Here is a 23,853-nt window from a genome sequence, read left to right as displayed (position 1 = left end):
AATTTCAAACTGTACTGTGGCATTACTTTATATAAAACTCACAAGGTATAGAAATGTAAACAAATACCTGGAATTACCCCAATCAGTACCAATGCCTGAGAGTGATCCTCTTGAGTCAGTTGCATATTTGTAAACCACTAGCAGGCACTGTTTACAAAGTTCGACCAGGCGCTGGCAACACTGGAGCTGCAAAGGGGTCACCACCTCCGGGCTTTTACTGAAAATACTCTCCCAAGAGGATCTGTTGGCATGGAAACAGACATGACCTCGTGTGGCTGTTAAAAATGACAACCGGCCTTATCACTTACCTAGCAACCAACCAATAAGGAAAAGTAGAAATGGACTCAGACATTTGAAGTGACTGCAGATGGTTGAAAGGTACAAAACAAACATATATTTGAAAATTAATCCTTATATTGAGAAACACAACACAGAATTCACATACTATTTATCTTTAAAGACTTTACTGATGCTAACTGTGGGTAGCTATCAGGGTGGTTTCCCAATACCTCCTAAAAAAATGAGTTACTCTATATTAAGGTATATGTAAAATATTGAGCTTATTTCTCAAACGTTAGATATTCTAAAACTTTAGCTTTCCTAGAAAGCTGTCTTTACCTTTACATTAATAATAACCCCACAAAAGAATTTAAAATTTGCTTTGATTTCATTTGTGGTCTCTCTGTATTAGGAGAATTTAAGCGAATTCCTTGATTATGACCACTCCTCTCAAAACACTTGGAGACGTAATTAAGTCCACGATATTCCTAGGGGACAGGTTCTGTATTCTAGAAGTCATGTTATCTCAGTGAGTACTGCCTGACTATAATCACAAAGGTAGTGTCCTTCCTCCTTAAGTGCACTCAGCTTATACTAAACCAGGTAGTAGTACACACTTTCTTGGTAAACGTTGTGTGTGTGTGTGTGTGTGTGTGTGTGTGTGTGTGTTGAGCACACAGGTAAACAAATACATATAAGTGTACTTACAATTCCTAAATTTACCATAATGATCCAAATCAGGAAACACCTCACCACCCTCCACCACCAGAAAGAGAGAAAGAGAGACAGAGAGAGAGGAAACTTATTTCCTTAGTGTAAATGAAGCTTTTCAAGTCTCAAGGCGAAAGTTTCATTTGAGGCTTGTAATGGTTCAAGTCTCATTTTACATAAACTGATTCACTTAACCCTTAGAGAAAGAAAAGAGTAGATTTTCAGAAAGAAAAAAATATTAAGGAAAATATTTTTCTGAAGAAATGTACTTCCCAATGGGAAATTCGAAGACTCCATTTTCAATCTTCTGTGGATATTTGATATCTTTGGAATTTTTAAAAATGTTTTAGAAACTCAGAAAGGTATTTTTTGGTAGAAAGGGTACTGTTTATTTTTTCAGGAGAAACATGGTCTTAAAAAGATAGCATGTCATCTGTGAATGACAGGTTTTCTCAAAAGGAGTAAGATTCAAATCAGTAGACTGAAAGGAATAAATTTTCTTCCATATTCTGAGATGTTCAGGACTAAACATAATACTGTTTTTATTATTTTAAAAAAGTTATTTTCATTCAAGAAACAGTTAATATGCTAGTAAAAATAGCTCTAAAATAAATTTTAATACTAAATGTAAGAAAAACTGGCTATAATACATATGTGCTTGCATATATCCATATAAACCTATATGTGTGTGTGTGTATAACCAACTTAATTTGATCAAGGAAAATACTGGAGAATACCAATTAATTAGGGAATGTGTTTACAATTAGTATGTCCTAATTTCAAAGCCCTATATGTTTAGGCCCAGAGAAATATAAATTTCATATAAATACAAATACACACAGGAAAACATCCTGTGTTATGACTGCCTGCTTAACATTTTCTTCTCCACTGAAATTCTGAGCACTGCTACATCCTCTCCTCTCAATTGGGATATATTTTTATTTTGATCCTTTGGAGCCATTTGATTAGATCCACTATCAAGTTACACACATCATGGTTAATTTTTCTTTTCCTTATTTGGAGTATAGAGGTAAGAAAAGAACAAATAGAATGGAAGAAAGATAAAAGAGCTTCTTCAGTCACACTCTAATTTGATGTAACATTCTAAATACTACGTAAGTTATAATTTGACCAGCTTTGGCTTCTCATTCTCTCATTCTTCTTTAAATATTTAAAATAAACATATGGATCGAAGTCCTTTACCAATTTTTGGTGTGTGTGTTCACCACCCCTAGCCAAAGACCACATTCTACTCTATTAATTCATATTTAAGCGTCAGCACACCACAACTCCGCATTTAAAAAAAAAGAAAATGAACAGGATTTGCTTCATTTGGTACCAGGTTAACTTTTTCTGCACAAAGGAAATCTACCCTTCAAACTGAGTATATTAGAACTATGTCCCTCACCTCCTATCCACCGCCCGGCATAAGTGAGTAAATGTGCTATGCCCCTGTAACACTACAGTATCTCAATTTTCAATACTAACACAGAAATTTTTAAGAAGGTGAAAGGATGTGGAAATAATTTACAATACCAGTGCCTTTATCAAAGAACTCAAGGTTTTATCTGCCTTCTTTCTGAATCTAAATTCCAAAAAAACAGAATTCAAAAAGAAAAATTAAGTGGTTAAAAAGTTCTGTTTGGTACTCCCTAATCCTCAGAGATGTAGAACAGGAAACAACTTTAAATGACACTTTTTAGTAAAATAACAATAAGATACAGAATACTAAATACCTCTGGCAACAAAGGGCAGTTGTCATTAATGAAATCCAGAAACTTGAAAAGCCTCGCATTATCCAGCAATCCAATATTTTTCACCAACTTTCTCATCAAAACATTTAATAAAGCAGTTATCTAAAAAGTAAAACTGATGCATTTCTTTCTCCGTCTCTGGTAGAAGTCCGAATCGATGACTGAGTGGACCAAAGTTAAGTAGCAGAAAGGAGAAAGGAAAGTAAAAACAAAACAAAGCAAAACAAAACAAAAATTGGACTATACCAACGGGATAAACAGCAACAATGAGCTGAAAAGTACTAACAATGACATATTCAATTGAAAGTGATATGAGAACAGTAAGATTCAGATCATTTTCACCTTGTATGATGCATACATTTTTAAGTAGGAGAGTAAGTCTAGAAGTGGGCTGCTTAGAATATGCCTTACCATTTCTTCTTGCCCAAAGATTATAAAAGAAAAGCTTTTCCATGACAAACTTCTACTGGAAGATGCCTTTGGCTAAAGGGTCCAAACAGATGCTCTTCTTTGGGGCTTACATATCATTGTTTTGAGTGGAAAGAGGACTTTCCCAAACAATGCATTTCTTCTCCCATTTAGCCCCTGCCGCCTCCTCTTTGTTTTACCTGGAAAATTATTCTTCCTCTTCCTACAAGTCTCAGCTGAAATGTTACATCCTTTAGCCACATTTCCTGGGCTCTCAGGCCCGAGTTTGAATGCCACAGCACCTAAACTTCCTATATCCTAGTAAAAGATGTCGGATAGTTTCATTCATGAAAATTTCAAGAGTCATTCTCCTGCAGAGAACACATTCAGAATTTGGAGCATCATGTGATAACAAGAAAAGGTTCCATGTGGTAACAAAGGTCACTGAGCATGGGCTTCAGCAGCCTGAAAGAACGAGAAAGAGGGATAAGGGTGTGTTCTATTTGATGCTTCAGTAAAACCCTGGGCCAACTCTAGGGAAACCTACCACAAAGATCTACAACATTCTTTGATGTTTCTGGATGTGGACAGGGAGTGGTTCATTTATTTTGTTTTGTTATTGGGGTGTTGACAGGCAGAAGCAAGAATCTAGGTGGCCCAGAGTTATTTGGATTATATTTTTCCAAGATTTACACATAACTGTGAAAGACAGTTGTGCTTTTATTAAAATCATTCCTTTAGAAGTGAGTTAAGAGTAGGTTTTTACCTTGACTACTAGGCAGTTAGGCCAAAGGTTAAAGGAGTATTCATTGACTAGACATGATTCAAAGGATTAATAGAACTATTCTGGCTCCAAACTGGGAATCAAACACACACAACACTATGTGACTTAATTAAATTAAGGAAGCTTAAGAAACCCATTTGTAAGGCTACAAAATAAAATCCAGTGTTAAACTCACCTCTACAGACCACCAAGGTTTTAGAGAAATGGATGGAGAGTGGAGGTCAAATTGGACTCAAAGCTACTCCTGTTCTATTTGCTCAGGTGCGATGGGGCTGGGGATTTGGCTAAGGCTATGGGACTTACATCAAGCAAGCCTGTCAACCACTGGGAATGCTGCTCTGAGGAGAGTCAACAAAACACACAGTTAAGAGCTTGGGCTCTTGACTCAGACAACCTGGCTCACCTAGTTACTCTAAGAACTTGGGCAAATTACAGGTTCTCTTCATGCTTTAATTTCCTCATCTGTACAATGAGAATAATAATAATTTATTCAAAATAATAAAGCAGCAATTATAAGAATATTTAATATGTAAGATAGTATCAGGCATTTAGTAAGTCAAATGCGATTAACTCTCATTATCAATACTAGTAGTAATAGATACTACCAGAGAAATTTAAAGGGAATATTGTCCAAGGAACAAGAGAAAAAGATTCTGAATCAATTAGAATATATTACCAAAATAGATCAGGGAAGAGGAGTCCCATAGGCAAAGAAGAACCACTTTATGGGAATCGTTAGGGTCTGGAGTTGGAGATTATCTCATGGACTCAAAACTGCCAGCACCAATTTCAGTAGCAGACTATCTGACATGCTGAAGAATAGCTAGGATTCATATACAGAATTCTAACTGATGTGGAGAACAAAGGTAGAAAGAAGTGTAGATTAAATGAAATTTCCTTATAACCAGCAGCCCACTGACAAATACTTGAGGCAAGTAGAGTATGACATTCCTCCAGGAACTTCCAACTGTCTTAATGCTAATGCTTTGCTAGAGGGAAAAACAACCTTAGCTTGACAATAGCTAGGCCTCCAGGATCCTGTGAGTCTTCTTTAGTATATGAAAATCCTTTTGAAAGCTTCCCTGATCTTTACCTCTCCCAACTCCACAGAATATAATTAATTGCTCCTCACAATCCCAGGGCAGCCTTCCTGTCCATGGGCCCTGTCCCTGTGCTTTAATAAAACCCTTTTCATGCACCAAACACATCTCAATAATTCTTTCTTGGTCGTTAACTCCAAACCCCAACATTTCCACATCACAACCAATGGATCAACAAACAGAAACAAAATTCCAACTATGAGTCTAGATTGAGAGAACTTCTTCAGAGAACCATCAACTAATGGGCCACAGAATATAGTTCAAATGTTCCACTTAAGTCTCTGTAGAAAATAATTTATAGCCAATATTACTCTCAGATTTTACTACAACCCAGAGCACCTTATAAATTCTTCCTGTTTTTAAACGGCTACTGATAGTAGTGAGAATAAGTCTGAAAATGGTATGAATGAATCGGTACTAGATGACTAGAATATTTAAATGGGGGACATTTGGAGATCATTTCATGTGATAGTTTAAGATTTTACCAAAAAGGGGGATATATTCTGGGTCTTTACACTGGATTTAAATAATGCAAAAAGGATTGGAGGGATGCGGTTGTAGAAAGCAGCCCAGTCAGATACTCAATGACATCAAAAGCTCAGAGGAAGGAAAGAAAACATTTTTAAAATATTTGAAAAATATTGAGTTTGTTTTTCTGGAACAAACTTTAAGTAAAAGAGTAATGAGAAAGAAGATTAGAGAAATAAGAAAAAACCAGCATGTTAGATAGTGGTGTCTCTCTAGATAAGAAGTCTAGACTTTAATGATAAATGAGGGAAATCACTACAGATTTTAGGAAATGACCCTGACAGTAGAACAGATATAGAAAACAAAAAAACTAGAGACAAAAATGTCTAGAAATCTATTAATTTTACCTAGCCCTTTTACCAAAAGATTCCTCCCATCTGAAATCCTATAATACTTTATCTAGGTCTCTTTCATAATCATTACTTTTATGTATATTGTATTTCACCTACTAGAAGCAACAGAATTTATTGGTTCACACCATAAACTCTGGGGTGAGGCTCCCTGAGTCCAAATCCCAGTTGCACCAGGCTCTTAGTGGCTATCTGGGCCTCAGTCTCCTCATCTACAAAATGGAGATAAATCATAGAACTTGCTCCAAAGTGGTGTTATGCGGATTAAATCACTCAATATACCTAAAGTGCTTAGAATAATGCCTGGCACATAGTACGTAGTATAGCTGTAGCTATTATCATTTTTAAGAGTCTTGAGGGCAGGATCTGTGTCTAAATGAACTCTGTCTCTCCAAAAGTATTTAACACAGTAGTAAGTACTGGATAATTGCTAAGAACAATGAAAAAGAATCTAACGTAGCCGCACTGAGACTGTGACAGAAAAACTAACAGGATTTAGCAAAGGACTGAATAAAGACTGGGAAGGAGAAGAAAGGTGCAGACGCGCCTGAGATGATCAAAGCTGCAGGACTGGGAGAATAACAATGGGATTAAGGGAAGACCAGAAAGGAAGCGGTTTATGAAGGAAAAGGAGGTGCAGAATGTTTGGTTTTAGATATCTTAAGGCTAAAGTGACAATGAGTCACAACAGCTTTGGCAGGACTGAAAGTCTGGAGAGGAGCAGAAGCGTAGCCATATTTTGGAAGTCTGTTACATGAAGGCAAGAGCAGAAGAACCTTAAAGATATTGACTTGTAATTGAGATTTTTCATTAAGACTACCTTGGCACGGAGGTGGGGGAGAGAATTCCAAATTCGGGGAGTAGTAGGGGGACCCTGAACTTGCTTTGTCCTTTGAATACAACTAGATTAACCTTCAACTATTTTGAACTACTCGGAAGAGGATCAGACGAGTATGGAAACAACCTGCAGAGTTGGAGCCAGAGAATCTGGCAGAGGCCAGTTTCGGAGCCCTGTGCTGGGGGATTGGGAAGCCGCTCAGCCAGAAGAGGAGGAAGCCGGGTTGGAGGAGCAAAGTCAGGAAGAGGGAGAAAGCTGGAATGATTGCAGCGGTTTGTAACCTCACAATAAGTCATGGCGAGTGGGTCCCCGGGTTGCTCAGGGAGAGATTGCTCCCCTTCCTGGAGGGCATTTGGAAGAGCTTATGTGTCCTCTCCAGAGACAAAGGGCCAGCTGGGGAGCGTTGAGTGGAGCTCAGCGGAGGCGTCGGAGGGGCTCATAGAGGGCAGAAAACCTCTTAACTTTTTGGTGTGAACCACAATAGGCTTAAACCTCTGTGCGCGCGCCAAATGACCCTTTTGCCGGGACTGACGGAGCGGAGTGCAGACTGGGGCAGATCGTGGATAACGTGGCCGCAGCTTTTTGCTGTCTGCCACAATAGATCGAAGCCTCTGCAATGGCTTTTCCGGGACAAAGGGGAATAGGGGACTGAGTCAAGTGCAGATGGCTGATAACCTGGCTCCAGCTTTTCACTGAGCATTACAATAAACTCTAGCCTCTGAGTGCCCACTGTGCGATGGCTTTTCAGGAACGGGTCGGTGCTGGGCACACCCGAGCCTCCCCACCAAGCGGGCGCACACATTACTAGGCCCTTTAAAACTTGGGAGTTTTGAATCCCAGCCACTGGCCAGAGATAAAATACAGGAGATCTGTGGCTCTGGGTGAGCCAACGACCCAGGGAATAAGCAGGTTAGGGCAGGGAACTGACGGGGGCCCAGGTCACAGGAGATTGCTCACTTCTGTAAGAGGGCCAGCTGAGCAGAAGCTGCCGGGAGTTCTGCTCCACAGGGACAAGAGGATGAGGTGACACCGTATTCTACCTCCTGCACCAACCCTCCCTCCTCCCACGCACGAGCACAAGCTCTGGAGAGAAACACAGCGCCTCTAGTGGAGGCTGGAGTCCCCTACACAAAACCCCACCCCTCTGACCTGGCAGGAGCATCTTTAGGGAGCAAGCCAGCTTGTGAACCAGCACAGCAGGCCTCTCCCTCAGAAGACCAAGACAAACCCCCACATCTGCCAAGTCTACTGATTAAAGAAAGCTGCAAAACATCACTTTCTGGCTCAACTTCACAAACAAATTAAAGCATACCTAGTTAAAGGAACAAACACTCCCCACTACAAGCAAGGAGGAACTATGTAGAGGAAGGACCAGGGGGAAAAAGCAGCCAAAACACAACAGCAGAGTGTACACAGCATACATCACAATCACTCCCTGAAGATATTGTTGTTGTTATTGTTGATATTATTGTTGCTGTTTTGCTGGAGTTTGTTTCTATTTCCTTGTTTTTTTCTTTTTTTTTTTCTTCTTTTTTTTTTCTTTCCTCCTTTCTTTTCTGGACAAAATGACTAGAAGAAGAAATTCACAGCACAAGAAAGAACCAGAGGTAGTGCTTTGCCAAAGATTTAATCAATACGGATATAAGTAAGATGGTGGAACTAGAATTCAAAACGATTATAAAGATTCTATCTGGTCTTGAAAAAAGCATAAAAGACATTAGAGAATCCCTTACTACAGAAATAAAAGAACTAAAATCTAATTGGACCAAAATTAAAAATGCTATTACTGAGATGCAGTAAAAAATGGAGGTTCTAACTGCTGTGTAAATGAGGCAGAAGAGAGGGTCAGTGATTCAGAAGACAAAACGGTGGAAAGTAACGAAGCTGAGAAAAAGAGAGGAAAACAACTACTGGATCATGAGGGGAGACTGAGAAATCAGTGATACCATAAAGTGCAATAATATTCAAATAATAGGGGTGCCAGAAGATAAGGAAAGGAGGGGCAGGTTTATTTGAACAAATTATAGCTGAGAATTTCCCTAATCTAGGAAAGGAAACAAGCATTCAAGTCCAGAAAGCACAGACAACCCCCATCAAAATCAATAAAAATAGGTCAACACCCCAACATATAATAGTGAAGACTGAAAATTTCAGAGATAAAGAGAAAATCCTGAAAGCAGCTCAAGACAAAAGGTGCTTAACCTACAAGGGTAGAAACATAAGGCTGGCAGCAAACCTGTTCACAGAGACCTGGCAGGCCAGAAAGGAGAGGTATGATTTATTCAAAGCACTAAACAAGAAAAATATGCAGCAAAGAATACTTTATCCAGCAAGGCTGTCATTCAAAATGGAAGGAGAGATAAAGAGCTTCCAGGACAAATGGAAAATAAAAGAATTTGTGATCAGTAAACCAGGCCTGCAAGAAATATTAAAGGGGATCCTTTGAGCGAAGAGAGATCCCAAAAGTAACAAAGACCAGAAAGGAACAGAGACAATCTACAGAAACAGAGACTTTACAGGTAATACAATGGCACCAAATTTATATCTTTCAATAATTCCTCTGAATGGAAATGGACTAAAAGCTCCAATTGAAAAACACAGGATACCAGATTGGATTAAAAAAAAAGACCCATCGATATGCTGTCTACAAGAGAACCAAAGATACCTCCAGATTGAAAGTGAGGGGATGGAGAATCATTTATCATGCTAATGGACATCAAAAGAAAGCTGGGGTAGCAATCCTTATATCAGACAAATTAGATTTTAAGCCAAAGACTGTAATAAGGAATGAAGAGGACATTATATCATGATTAAAGGGTCTATCCAACAAGAAGATCTAACAATTATAAATATTTATACTCCTGACTTGGGAGCAGCTAATTATATAAACCAACTAATAACAAAATTAAAGAAACACATTGATGATAATACAGTAATAGTAGGGGACTTTAATACCCCACTCAAAGCAATGGACGGATCATCTAAGCAGAATATCAACAAGCAAACAAGGGCTTTGAATGACACATTAGACCAGATGGACTTCACAGATATAATCAGAATATTCCATCATAAAGCAACAGAATATGCATTCTTCTCAAGTACACATGGAACATTCCCTAGAATAGATCACATACTGGCTCACAAACTGGGTCTCAACTGGTACCAAAAGATTGGGATTATTCCCTGCATAGTCTCAGACCACGATGCTTTAAAACTTGAACTCAATCACAAGAGAAAATTTGGAAGTAACACAAATACATGGAGGTTAAAGAGCATCCTACTAAAGAATAAATGGGTCAACCAGGAAATTAAAGAAAAATTTTAAAAATTCATGGAAGCAAATGAAAATGAAAACACAAAAGTTCAGAACCTTTGGGATGCACCAAAGGTGGTCCTAGGAGGGAAATATACAGAAAACAGGCCTTTCTCAAGAAACAAGAAAAGTCTCAAATACACAAGCTAACCTTACACCTAAAGGAGCTAGAAAAGAAAAAAAAAACCAAAACAGCAAATAAGGCTAAACCCAGCAGGAGAAAGATTAGAGCAGAAATCAATGAAATAGAAACCAAAAGAACAGTATCAACGAAACTAGGAGTCAGTTCTTTGAAAGAATTAATAAGATTGATAAACCCCTAGCCAGACTTATCAAAAAGAAAAGAGAAAGGACCCAAATTAATAAAATCATGAGTGAAAGAGGAGAGATCACAACTAATGCCGAAGAAATACAAACAATTCTATGAATATATTATGATCAACTATATACCAACTAATTAGGCAATCTGGAAGAAAAGGATGCATTCCTAGAAACATATAAACTACCAAAACTAAACCAAGAAGAAAAGAAAACCTGAAAACACCCATAACCATCAAGGAAATTGAAGCAGTAATCAAAAATCTCTCAGCAAACAAGAGCCACATGGCTTCCCAGGGGAATTCTACCAAACAATTAAAGAATCAATATCTATTTTTCTGAAGCTATTGGCATCAGAGCCACATGGCTTCCCAGGGGATTCTACCAAACAATTAAAGAATCAATATCTATTTTTCTGAAGCTATTTCAAAAAATAGAAATGGAAGGAAACTCCCAAACTTATTCTGTGTGGCCAGCATTACTTTGATCCCCAAACCAGACAAAGACCCCACCAAAAAGAATTACAGACCAATATCCTTGATGAACATGGATGCCAAAATTCTCACCAAGATACTAGTCAATAGGATCCAACAGTACATTAAAAGGATTATTCACCACGGCCAAGTGGGATTTATTCCTGGGCTGCAAGGGTGGTTCAACATCCACAAATCAATCAATGTGATATACTACATTAGTAAAAGAAAGGACAAGAACCTTATGATCCTCTCAATAGATGCAGAAAAAGCATTTGACAAAATACAGCACTCTTTCTTGATTAAAACTCTCCACAGTGTAGGGATAGAGGGAACATACCTCAATCATAAAAGCCATATATGAAAAGCCCACAGTGAATATCATTCTCAATGGGGAAAATAGAGAACCATTCCCCAAAGGTCAGGAACACAACGTATGTCTACTTTCACCACTGTTGTTCAACATAGTGTTAGAAGTCCTAGCTTCAGCAATCAGACAACAAAAAAAAATAAAAGGCATCCAAATGAGCAAAGAAGTCAAACTCTCACTCTTCACAGATGACATGATACTCTATGTGGAAAACCCAAAAGACTCCAACCCCAAAATTGCTAGAACTCACACAAGAATTCAGCAAAGTCGCAGGATATCAAATCAATGCACAGAAATCAGTTGCATTCCTACACACTAACAATGATCTAGAAGAAAGAGAAATTAAGGAATTGATCCCATTTACAATTGCACCAAACACCATAAGATACCCAGAAATAAACCTAACCAAAGAGGTCAACGATCTGTACTCCGAAAGCTATAGAACACTTATGGAAGAAATTGAGCAACCTTTATAACCTTGACCACAGCAACTTCTTACTAGACACAGCTCCAAAGGCAAGGGAAACAAAAGCAAAAATGAACTATTGGGACTTCATCAAGATAAAAACCTTTTGCACAGCAAAGGAAACAGCCAACAAAACCAAAAGACAACTGAGAGAATGGGAGAAGATATGTGTAAATGTCTTATCAGATAAAGGGCTAGTATCCAAAATCTATAAGGAACTCATCAAACTCAACACCCAAAGAACAAATAATCTAGTCAATAAATGGGCAGAAGACATGAACAGACATTTCTCCAAAGATGTCAGACATATAGATGGCCAACAGACACATGAAGAAATGCTCAATATCACTTGGCATCAGAGAAGTACAGATCAAAACTACAATGAGATGCCACCTCACACCAGTCAGAATGGCTAAAATGAACAAGTCAGGAAACAAAAAATGTTAGTGAGGATGTGGAGAAAGGGGAACCCTTTTATACTGCTGGTGGGAATGCAAGCTGGTACAGCTGCTCTGAAAAACAGTATGGTGGTTTCTCAAAAAATTAAAAATAGAGCTACCCTACAATCCAGCAATTGCACTATTAGAGATTTGCCCAAAAGATACAAAAGTAGCGATCCGAAAGGGCACCTGCACCCCAATGTTTATAGCAGCAATGTCCACAATAGCCAAACTATGGAAAGAGCCCAGATGTCCATCAACTGATGAAACAGATGCTTGGACAAAGGAATTGTATATATATTGTGTATATATATACACACACAAACACACATACATGCACAAACAATGGAATATTACGCATCCATAAAAAATGGAAATCTTGCCATTTGCAATGACATGGATGGAACTAGAGGGTATTATGCTAAGCAGAATAAGTCAATCAGAGAAAGACAATTATCATATGATTTCACTCACATGTGGAATTTAAGAAACAAAACAGAGGATCATAGGGAAAGGGAGGGAAAAATAGAATAAGATGAAATCAGAGAGGGAGACAAACCATAAGAGACTCTTCAGTATAGGAAACAAACAGGGTTGCTGGAGGGGATGCCGTAACTGAGTGATGGAAATTAAGGAGGGTACTTGATATAATGAGTACTGTGCGTTACATGCAACTGATGAATCACTGAACTCTACCTCTGAAAATAATAATACATTATATGTTAATTAATTGAATTTAAATAAAATTAAATTAAATGAAAGAGTACCTTCTTTCCACTAAATTCAAATTAGGTGTTGTGTTCATATTCATTAGCTCATCTGAATCAGCTTAACTGCTATAAATTATAGCCAAATACAGAAGAACTATATGCAGTAAAAAAATCCATATTTTAACAGATCATTATAGAAATTCAACCATTTTACTGGGCTTCCTATATAACTAAATAGTAAAATGTTAAAAGTAACAATAATAAAAGCTAACTTAGAACTTACCCTGAATCACAGAAACAGTTCCACAGTCCTTGGCCATGACTCCAGAGTAAGCGATTAAAAACCCGGTTGAAAATCCGATATAAACTTACTTCCTCAACATCAGGTACCTTCCAGATACGTGGAAGAATTGTACGAATACTTGTTTTTACTATGTCCAAAACCTAGTGGAGAAACCGAAGTTATTTCAAAATCTAAGTGTATAAGTGTGTCTAAAATTCAAAGATGAATATATATAATTAAAAGATAAATACATACACACACCTATACACACTCATTCGCTGAACAACAACACAGAGTAAAAATCCCAGAAATAGGGCCATGCATTTATGAAACTCTAGTGTATGACATAGGTGGCAAGCCAGATCATTGGAGTAAGAAGAGATTAAGTTTAAAATTTAAATTAAAGTTAAATCTAAATTAAATCAATAAATGGAGACTGAAAAATAGTAAGTTTTATTAAGAAAAGAAATTGAATCCTCACTCACTCAATTAACAAAAATCAACTCTAGGGGAATTAGGGCCTTAAGCTTAAAAAATAAACCATTAAATACCTCAGTGAAAAGTATTAGAGAATATCTTTTAGTCCTTAGGTTAAAAAAAGATTACTTTAAAAAAGGTATGGACCATAAAATATTAATAGATTGATTATATTAAAATTAAGAACTTCTGGACACCAAAAGATACCTTAAGGAAAAGAAAAGATCAAGTTACAAACTGGGAAAATATATTTAAAACATATACCTCGAACAAATGATTAATAACAAAATACATAATGAATGCCTAACAAATGATTAACTCAAATATTAACAACTTAGGGGGGAAAACAGACAAAAATACATGAACTGGAATTTCACAAAAGAGGAAATAAATTTGCCCAACATATAAAAGAAATAAATATTAAAACTATAATAAGGTATCACTTCATGACCATTTAACTGACGAAAATTAAAAGTCTGACAATACTAAGTGCTGGAGAGCTAAGGTTCTGCAGGGTCTCTTAGACATTATTGGTGGGAGTACCAACTGGTTGCAGTCACTCAAAAATAGCTTGGCATTATCTCTTAAAGCTAAAAATTCATATACCCTATAACCCAGCAATATTATTCCTAAGAGAAACTCTCTCAGGGGTTAAAAACAAGAGTCATGTACAAGAATGTTCTAACCGCTGTTCACCATTGCAAACACCTGGGAACAACCCTTGTCCTTCAATGGGAGAGTGAAAAATAAACCGGTACACTCAGTCCTTGAACTACTACACGGTAATCAAAACGAATGAAACAGGACAATGCACAAAACACAGAGCATCCTAGCAATCTAATAGTAAATTTTTAAAAATGCAAACCTGAGGTTATATATAGCATGAAACCCTCTTAATAGACATAAAAACAACTACATTTAAAATACATATGGGGATAAACACAGACATAATAAGAATTTATAAAGAAAGAAAGGAACTAGTGAATCCTGAATTTAAGAAAATGGCTACCTGAGACCTGGGGAGGATGTCCAGGGGGATGGAGGAGAGTCATTTGCTTAGGTAATAATAGGGCATTGCCAGGAGCACAGCTTTTGTTTTCAACATTGGGGGTCACAAATGGTAAAATTAACTTAAAAACACTAAATAAAAGCCGGCCAACGACTTAGCAATAATGAGAGAGTATCATGAAATAAGGACTATGATTAATCTAATTCTGAACAACTGATATCCTAGAGGTTCTAAAATAAAATTTAGGGGCGGCTGGGTGGCTCAGCCGTTAAGCGTCTACCTTCAGCTCAGGTCATGATCTCAGGGTCCTGGGATTGAGCCCCGCATCAGGCTCCCTGCTCAGCAGGAAGCCTGCGTCTCCCTCTCACACTCTCCTTGCTTGTGTTCCCTCTCTCACTGTCTCTCTCTGTCAAATAAATAAATAAATAAATCTTTAAAAAAATTAAAAAATAATAATAAAAAAATTGTAAACCAAAAAGTGACTTTGTCCAATTCACATGTATTTAAATATTTATGCAATGCAGGTATTTCCAATGAAAACTCTTTAAAAAAAAAAGTAAGCACCAACAAATATAGTTATTCATATTTCAGTTCACCAAAGTCGATTTTTACTTTTTTTTTTTTAGTTTTTTTTTTCTTAAGTAATCTCTACATCCAATGTGGGCCTGGAACTCACAACACTGAGAGTTGCATGCTCTACCAACTAAGCCAGCCAGGCACCCTAGGTTTTTGCTTCTTATTTTATGTATCTAATTGAAGGAACTGCCCATAAATGAGTGAGTGAGTCGTGAGGAGAGAAAGAAGCGTGGAAAATAAAGGCTGACAGAAGAAAGATTTCTCTCAATTGGCACAAATGTATAGAGAATTGGAAGCAGATAAAAGAATTTAATTTGTCTCTCTTTAAAACAGCCATATTTTTAGGGGCACCTGGGTGGCTCAGTTGGTTAAGCATCTGCCTTCAGCTCAGGTCATGATCCCAGGGTCCTGGGATAGAGCCCCACATGGGGCTCCCTGCTCAGCAAGGAGCCTGCTTCTCCTTCTTCCCCTCCCCCCTGCTTGTGCTCTCTATCTCTCTCTCTCTCAAATAAATAAATAAAATCTTAAAAAAAATAAAACAGCCATATTTTAAAAAGTGATACTAGTTATTTCTGATAAGGCAAATGTAAAATAAACATCTGTTTAAAATCAACTCAGTAAAAAATTTTCAAAGTATCATTTTATTTAGAGAAGAATGTCAACTCCAGCTTCTCACATGAGGAATGGTGTGAGCAGCCTCAGGCCTTCCCTTCCTGTTCCCACTTCCTTCACCATGAAGTGGGAACAGTACTGCAATCCCCACGGTGGGTCAGGGGCATGTCAGATGAGGGGGCGGAGAATAAGGAGAGAGAATGCAATGTGTAATAAACTCGCTTGGGAAAAAATTGTCCTGGAAGGCTTGTTACTACAGATAACAAATGCTTAATAGTAAGAAGGATTTTTTTAACTTTAGTATGAATTATTTACAATAATACTGATGTCTATTAGGCATGAATGTGTACCTTTTATTTTTTACAATTTTCATTTAATCTATTAGTTTAACTCTATATTGTTTTAATGTAGAAAGCAGTACTCATGACAGTACTCATGACAGATGTGGTAGAAGAATCCACACTAGCAGTAAATGATACATTTAAGTCATTTCTCTTCTCAATTTTCCTTTCTACTTTCTATGTAATAACAGGCCAAAAGCCTAATAATGAAGGAAAAATTGTACAAAGTAGCCATGTTAACATTAACTTCATATTCTATTATTTTTTAAAGATTTATAATTTATTTTGAGAGGAGAGAAGGGTAGAAGGAGAAAGAGAAAAGCTGACTCCCTCCTGAGTGCGGAGCCTCACGCAGGGCTCCATCTCATGACCCTGGGATCATGACCTGAGCCACAATCAAGAGTCCACTGCTCAAATGACTGAGCCACACAGGCTCCCCTTTCATATTCTATTATTAAATAATTATTCAACTTTACAGCATTTAAGATTATTTCTTTTTGAATACATTTTATGGTGAAATGCATATGATGCATAAGAACCAAAGAGAAGGGCAACATTGCTTATTGGAGACTCTCTTGGCCACTACTCTGTACATGTTTTATTCTTAGTTTAGTGGGAATTTTAAAACCATGATGGTCTAATATTCTAGTCCACACATGACAAAGAGAACTTCTGAAATCGGCCAGGGAGTTAGGGGTGCAGAATGCTTCTGCTCTACTCCTGATGTTTCCTCCAACATGGAGAGATGAATAAAATATTCTAGGCCTCTTGCAACACAAACATCTCTGCCTGAGTGACTTCTGAGAATCGTGAGACTAGCATGGTCTAGGCAACCCAGTAACTTGCCCCTTCTTTTCCTGAGCAGCTCACGGGGAACATACATTTTCCTTTGCTTCTCTTTGCGTTCAATTTTGAAGGAAACAAGCTCCCTGGTCCTGGGGAAAGGAATGGGTTAGAGAGACCTATAATTTGGAGGGCATGAGGGCATGCAAACCAAGGGTACAAGAACCTGACTCCCTCATCTCCCCTACGAGCATTCACATACACTCCTTCCTCTGCTTGGGACAGTCTTCCCCGATCTACTCACCTGGCGAACCTATACAGGGAGACCTTTACCTGCCACTGACCTATGATCTTTTCATCCCCCATTTTTCCCTATTAATAATTAGCTTGCTTTATTTTAATTTCCTGTTTAATTAACATAGACTGTTATTCACATAAAGAGAGGCATTATGTCCATCTTGGTAAAAAACTTATAATGTCCCCAAGGGTCAGCAGGTGTTCATCTTAGTGAAACTGTTCCTTGCAGCAAAGTGAAACCTATGCAGACAAGGTAAAAATCAGAGCTAACACTTATTGAGGGCTTTCTATGGACCTCACTGTGGACCAGGGACTGTCCTAAACACTTTTACATAGAGCAATTCATTTAGTCCTCAGAACAAAAACATAAGGTAGATACAAATTGGTCCACAGTTCCCTTTCAAAAGATCTTGAGGCTAGATTCCATAATCATACACATTACTATTTCTGCAGGAAAATATGTGAATATGCAAACCAAGAGACAAGACAAAACTAACACGTAACTTCCTGTCAGGTCACTGTCACCAAATGAATTCAGGTAAGTTAGGTTGTGCTGCCTAATGATTATGAAAATTTTTTGGTTTTGAGGACATTTTTGGATCTCATTTTATGGATGAGAAAGCTAAGGCATGGGGCAGGTTAGTAACTTCGCCAAGATTACAAGCCGGTAAATGGACGGCTATGCAGACAGATCACTGCTGCTCAGTACTACCAACACCGCCTCACAATTACTTCCATCTACCCCGGCGTCAACAACAAACCCTAGAAAACAATCAAATTGTCACTTCTTGGATTCAGATTCTCCTCTAGTCAAGTAATACCTGGGAAAATGGATGCAGTCACTGTGTACAGACAAAAAAAACCTGCCCAGGCACCCCCTCCAGGCCAGGGCAAAGGGTCTTATCTGCTTAGAAGGCTATACAGATGGGGAGACACTGACTGCAGCTTTAGCAAAGCACCCACTGAATAATTTTAGTAAGGCCGAGAGCAGACCGGCAAGAAATCAGACCGGAAAGAGGTAAATTAATGCTAGTTCATTTGTAATGCTATTTTGGATATCTGGGTGCTTTGGGGTTAGAACAAAATGGATGGAAGATGACTAATTTGTGAAACATAAAAACAAATGATCAGCAAGGTGCCCTTTGTGTTTATCTGTGGACTCAAGTGAGGCTAAGTTATAGAATACAGGTGTCCGTTTCCTGACACTGTGACTTTTAAAAGCACCCTGATCCAACATTAAGCTCTCCAAGAGGAAAAAATAAATGGGAGATTGAGTCAGTGAAAACATTAATAAAATGAAAAGATTTATCTTTTCCATGTGAAATAGAGCACATTTGAAGGCATAAAGTACACAAAGTCATATTTTGCAAGAACATACAGATGTTGAATGACAAACTGCTCCGTATGGCTGAACATTTGGTTCTAAATTAAAATAATGGCATGAGGTGAGGGAGGTTTAGAAATAACATTAACACCACTACATGCCGCACTAATGGTGCATGCGGCAGCCATGGCTACAGGGTAAAGGCATTTTTGCTGATGCAAAGCGAACAGCTCTGTAAGAGCGTCTCTGTCAGCCCAAATGAGAAAGAGACGGAAAATAATAACAACAAAACGCATGCAGAAGCAGCTACAGTAGGTATTAAAAAGCAATTGCTATTGAGAGAAGAAACACTTGATCAACAAGGATCTCTTAGAACCCCCAAATAAATGCAAATACAGTATAAGCTTAATATCACTATGTATTTCTCTTCATCCTCCAATCTTAGTTTATGCCTAGATATCATATCAGAGAATAAGCTTTTCAGCAAATATGGCATTCTTCACAGTCTACCAACACTGCAATATTTTCATACTTCACATATATTCCTCATAAATTATATAAAGCAGCTGCATTCTTGGCAGAAAGCTAAATTATGCAAGTGTGGAGTTACCACAACATGATATTAAATAAGATTAGCTGTTTCCATGTTCACCTGGTGAGGATTCTTTTCAGTATTTAATTCCCTCATCCTTGACCTTTAAAGTTTACATACATTAAGGAAAATTCGAAATGAGGCACATGAAAGAGTTTGTGTGTGTGGGTTCTAATCTTAGAGTTTTATAACATTTTAATGAGCAACCAGCAAAAGCTTTGCTCCTGGAACAGAAAAAGGGAGATACATATTTCAACAATGGTCTATAAATGGAGTTAAGAGATTTCAATGAGATTTAGGCATTCCGCACCTAGAATAGTGCTTGGTACATGGTAGTCCTCCAATTAATATTGTTGAACGCATGTTAGAATGAACAAGTAACTGAATGAATGAACAACTCCCAAAATCTCCAATGTGCTTAGCATAGTTCTTGTACAAAATGGCAACCACTAAATGTTTGTCAAGTTAAATCGTATCACACACAGCCTTTGTGGCATGCCATTTGATTCACCCTACTTTCAAGAGTGCAGTTAACTGACAGCCTCCCCATTCAGGATCCACTGCAACATTCAAGCTTATGCTCTCCTCCACTCCCAACCAAAGGATTGAGCATGGACAGGATACCAGAGAGGGGTTACTTCCACCTCACATGATCCCTCTGTTCTGGCTCCCCATCAGCCCTACGAAGCTCTCTCAGAACTTCACTAGTCTGAGATTCTTCCTCCCCAACCCTCCTGCCCTCCATTCACCGCTGACCCAAATTGCAGTCTGAAGGCTCTTCCTATCTACTTGAACTCTCTCTCTCATATTTCTTGGGTGTTTCCTCTTATAAATCTCTTTCACTTCTAATTCTATCTTATGTCTGCTCCCCAGGAGACTGAACTGACACAGCCTTTCAATGATGACTATCATCCCAGCCAAAAGAAGGACAGATCTGATTAATCCACATCTAAATGTAAATTAGTTAAGTCCCTGGCCTTCTAAATGGGTAACTTTTTATAATATCTAATTCTACATACTACAGCTGAGCCACATTCTAGGTTTCTTTTTGTTCTCTTGGATGCAGTTTTTGGCTTTATAATAACCAACAGCACAGGTTTCAAACAGTCAAATAAATGGCTAATACATTACAACCCAACAGACAATTTTTTATACCTCATTTCTACATATTCTACATAAAATAATTCTACATATGAAGAATTCTTAGTACAGTAGCCTCCCCTTCCCTGTGGATTCACTTTCTACGGTTTTGGTTACCCGAGGTCAACCACCGTCCAGAAGTAGACGATCCTCCTTCGGACCTACTGTCAGAAGATCAACAGTCACCTAACGCCGTAACATTCACTTCACTTCATCTCAGCATGTGGCCATTTAATCATCTCACATCATCACAAGAAGAAGGGTGAGTACAGTACAATATGATATTTTGAGAGAGGGAGAGACCACATTTTCATAACTTTTATTACCATATATTATTAGAATTGTTCTATTTCATTATTTAGCTATTGTTGCTAATCTCTTACTGTGCCTAATTTATAAATTCAACTTTACCTATCCTTAGTAGGAAAGAAATCAGCCTGCATTTCATACCTTCCAGGGCCAGAGCACCCTCCCATATGATGTGCTACTTCTTCACAAGAACCCTCTAATACTTAATGTTACAAATCTCAAAGAAGTTCTAAGAAGTTACCTGACCCAAGTAAAAGGCAGAGGCAGTAGTGAACCTAAATCCATGTGACTACAAGTCTAGTACCTCTTTCTGCTATTCAATATTAACATACAAACATACATAGCTTTTTAAAAAAATTTTCAATGCCCTTTTCAAGTCATTATTATATTGCTCTCATGTTGCAAGAAAAAAATATTGCAGCCATTCTCTGATCCCACTTTACCCCTGATTTCTTCTGAAATAAACAAGATTGGGAAGAGGTAGAGAAGAAATATATGTATCTATATATAATATATAGAAATCAGACAAACATATTTAACTTAGTCTCAAAGATTATTTTCACAATGTATCTCTATACTTATCCTATCTGGGCTAAATTTTAAGTATTTCACTTAATTCATTCTAATCATACTGATTAAATGAACAAAATGTAAGAAAAAAAAAAGGTCCCAATTAAAAACTCTTTGCTTATGTCAGAGCTCAAGACTTCTATTACCGGCTGACCTGATGATTTGCGTTCATGATGTGTGTATTTGTTATGCTTCTTTTTGTGAGCATGGGTGAAAGAACCTATAAACTTGGCAGGGTTAATTTTACAAAAAGGAAAAGTTTTCCAGAAATTCATTTCCTTATTATTCAAATAATTACTCATGGGTGAGAGCTCTTCAATGACCCTTGCTTAAGTGAGGGGAGGAATGCCATCACACAATGAACGCTGCTGAAAGCTGCCTCTGTTTCTTTTCTTAGGAGCATCCCACCTTCTACCATCTGAGAAATTAGAGTCTGCTTTGGAAAAGGGTCTTAAAGAACAAAATGGTTGAGGAAAGAAGGAAACTCAGTGATCATAACCACAGCAAGAAAATTGCCACATATACGTTTCAAGTGTGTAAATTCTGGGCTTTCCCTTTCTCATCATAGCCCAGCCTACCATTCCTGAGCCACCTTTCAGGGCCTCCGTGAAAGTGGGCAACGCAGCAAGATAAACTTGCCCTAGTTAAGAGCACCCCTTACTGATTAGAGAATCAAAATTCAAGCTACAAATTTTTCTGCCAAAAATAGAACTGTCTATTAAATTACCTATCTAGAAGTTTTACTATAATTGCTTGGGTAATCTAAACTATGGGACTTTAACAAGATTTCTATTGAAGATAGGATGTCTTACTACCTTTTACAAGGACAAATAATATACAGTACTTTTGGCTTATGCCAAAATGGAAGAAGCAACAAAAGGGCTCAAAGAAAAGGTATATAAGTTGCACTAAACACCAAGCCCCCTCACACTGGTGCTTCCACTCCTATAACCTAACAGTGTAGGATAAACATGGAGATGTAGAGGAAAGGATTACACAAACATAACTCACTCCAAATATTCTTAGAGTAAATCAGTAGAGGAGAAATAGAGACTGGCAAAAGTACTTGCAAGTAAATTTATAAGCAATTGTTGAATTTTACCCAAAATTTATAAACCAAATTGAGCATAACAATCCTAAAACATTTCTTCCGATTCACAAATATTACTATGCACATATATCATCTGAACATCCCGTACAATGTTTATCAGACCTTCTCAAACCACATGTAAAAAAACAGAATGACAGTGCTTAATTTGTTGTCAAACATACATCACTAGCGAAGAAAAACAGAAGCAGAAAGAAGCTAGCCTGCCATTGACAGAGTTCATAAAAGAGTATAGAATTGAATCAACTTAATAAACGTTTATAGAAATCCTCCAACAGGTGACTACAAAATAAGACAAGCCTCTGGCTTTTAGAGAAGTGGGAAAAAATTAGTACAAAAACCTTTCAAGGCAGATTGTAAGTACAACTGAGTACAAAGTGCCATGAGGTCAGAACAAGGAAAGTTAGCATCTGATTGGATGGCAGGGGGGGGGAGTGTTGGAGTCCAGACAGGCTTCACCGGAATGCCTGTGCCTCCCTGTCATTCTGCCATTTTTAAAGAGATTACTTTAACTTAAAAAAATAGAGAGAGAAATATACAAAAAGAAGAAGAAAAACAACACCAAGTGTCACCATTTTCATTCCCCTGGCTCAGTAAGTCTACCTACCCTCTAGAAAAACATCATCTTAACAACTTGGTACTGAGTTTGTAAAAAAATTTTTTAAATTTTTTTAAATAGTACATACACATAAGTCATTTTAATTTTTAATTTTTTAATAAAATAGTATTTTAATAGTAATAAAATAGCTTTTTAATAAAATAGTACAAATAAGTCATTTAAAATTGGACAATACATATTATTGTACAAGATGACATGTTTAATTTACTATCTTGATATAATTTCTGGCTGGTATATAGAATGGAAAAAGTTGACAGAGGCATTGCTTCTTCAAGATGTCCATGGCAATGATGACCTTACTGGACATTCTTGCAAACCCTCTAATGAAATTTTCCAGCGTGACAATAAATGAGAAAGTTCTTACCTAAGAACATATTTAGAAGGCTACCCCTGGTCCGCTTAGCACCACACTGTCAACTACAGTAGCCACTAGAGACATTTGGCTATTTAAATTTAAATTAATCAAAACTAAAAGTTTAGTTCCTCAGTCACACCAGCCACATTTCAAATGCTCACTCAATGCCCACATGTGTCTAGCGACCACTGTGTTGGACATCACAAATAAAGAATATTGCCATCTTTGCGGAGAGTTCTATCAGACAACATTCGTAGTCAATCAACCTCTTTATTTCAGCTGGCTAGAGAATGGAAGTTAGTCACAAACACTACGTGGGTGACTAATGGAGAAGGAAAATAAAGGTCACCCCAATCTGGAAGGCTCCCTCTGTACTAAGGTGACCCAGACATAGTTGGCACTTATCACTCTGAACCCAGAATGCCTCTGGACATTTGAAAAGGAACACCTGAGAGCTGATGGCCTCATGGCCTCCTGGTGATGGCTTACTGATTGTATCCCTCACTCACGATTAGTAAAGTTTGGCTAATTTTACTAACGTATGTTTGTATCATATGTTGTAAGTCATAATCCTGTGCTACCTCTCAGGTTAAGATCTATGATTCCAGCATAATAT

The 23,853-nt window shown here is 37.6% G+C and overlaps 1 protein-coding gene across 5 annotated transcripts in view; it reads right to left on the bottom strand.

The window, feature by feature from the left end:
* TTLL7 (tubulin tyrosine ligase like 7) overlaps nucleotides 1-23,853 on the bottom strand; it is a 193,689-nt gene that overhangs the window by 14,743 nt on the left and 155,093 nt on the right. For 4 of the 5 annotated variants that reach the window (XM_048220266.2, XM_026497719.4, XM_057310532.1 and 1 more), the window contains exons 19-20: nucleotides 13,126-13,286; nucleotides 68-241 (exon numbers count right to left, since the gene is read on the bottom strand). In XM_048220266.2, the coding sequence (XP_048076223.1) occupies nucleotides 68-241; nucleotides 13,126-13,286 (335 nt within the window). Of the gene's footprint in view, nucleotides 1-67; nucleotides 242-2,769; nucleotides 2,906-13,125; nucleotides 13,287-23,853 lie in introns of those variants that run through there. The other variant, XM_057310533.1, reaches the window with a different exon arrangement.

Source organism: Ursus arctos, unplaced genomic scaffold (genome assembly GCF_023065955.2).
Source record: "Ursus arctos isolate Adak ecotype North America unplaced genomic scaffold, UrsArc2.0 scaffold_12, whole genome shotgun sequence".
NCBI lineage: Eukaryota > Metazoa > Chordata > Mammalia > Carnivora > Ursidae > Ursus > Ursus arctos.
The sequence above is the reverse complement of the archived record's forward strand: the minus strand, read 5'-3'. Positions and strand labels throughout refer to the sequence as shown.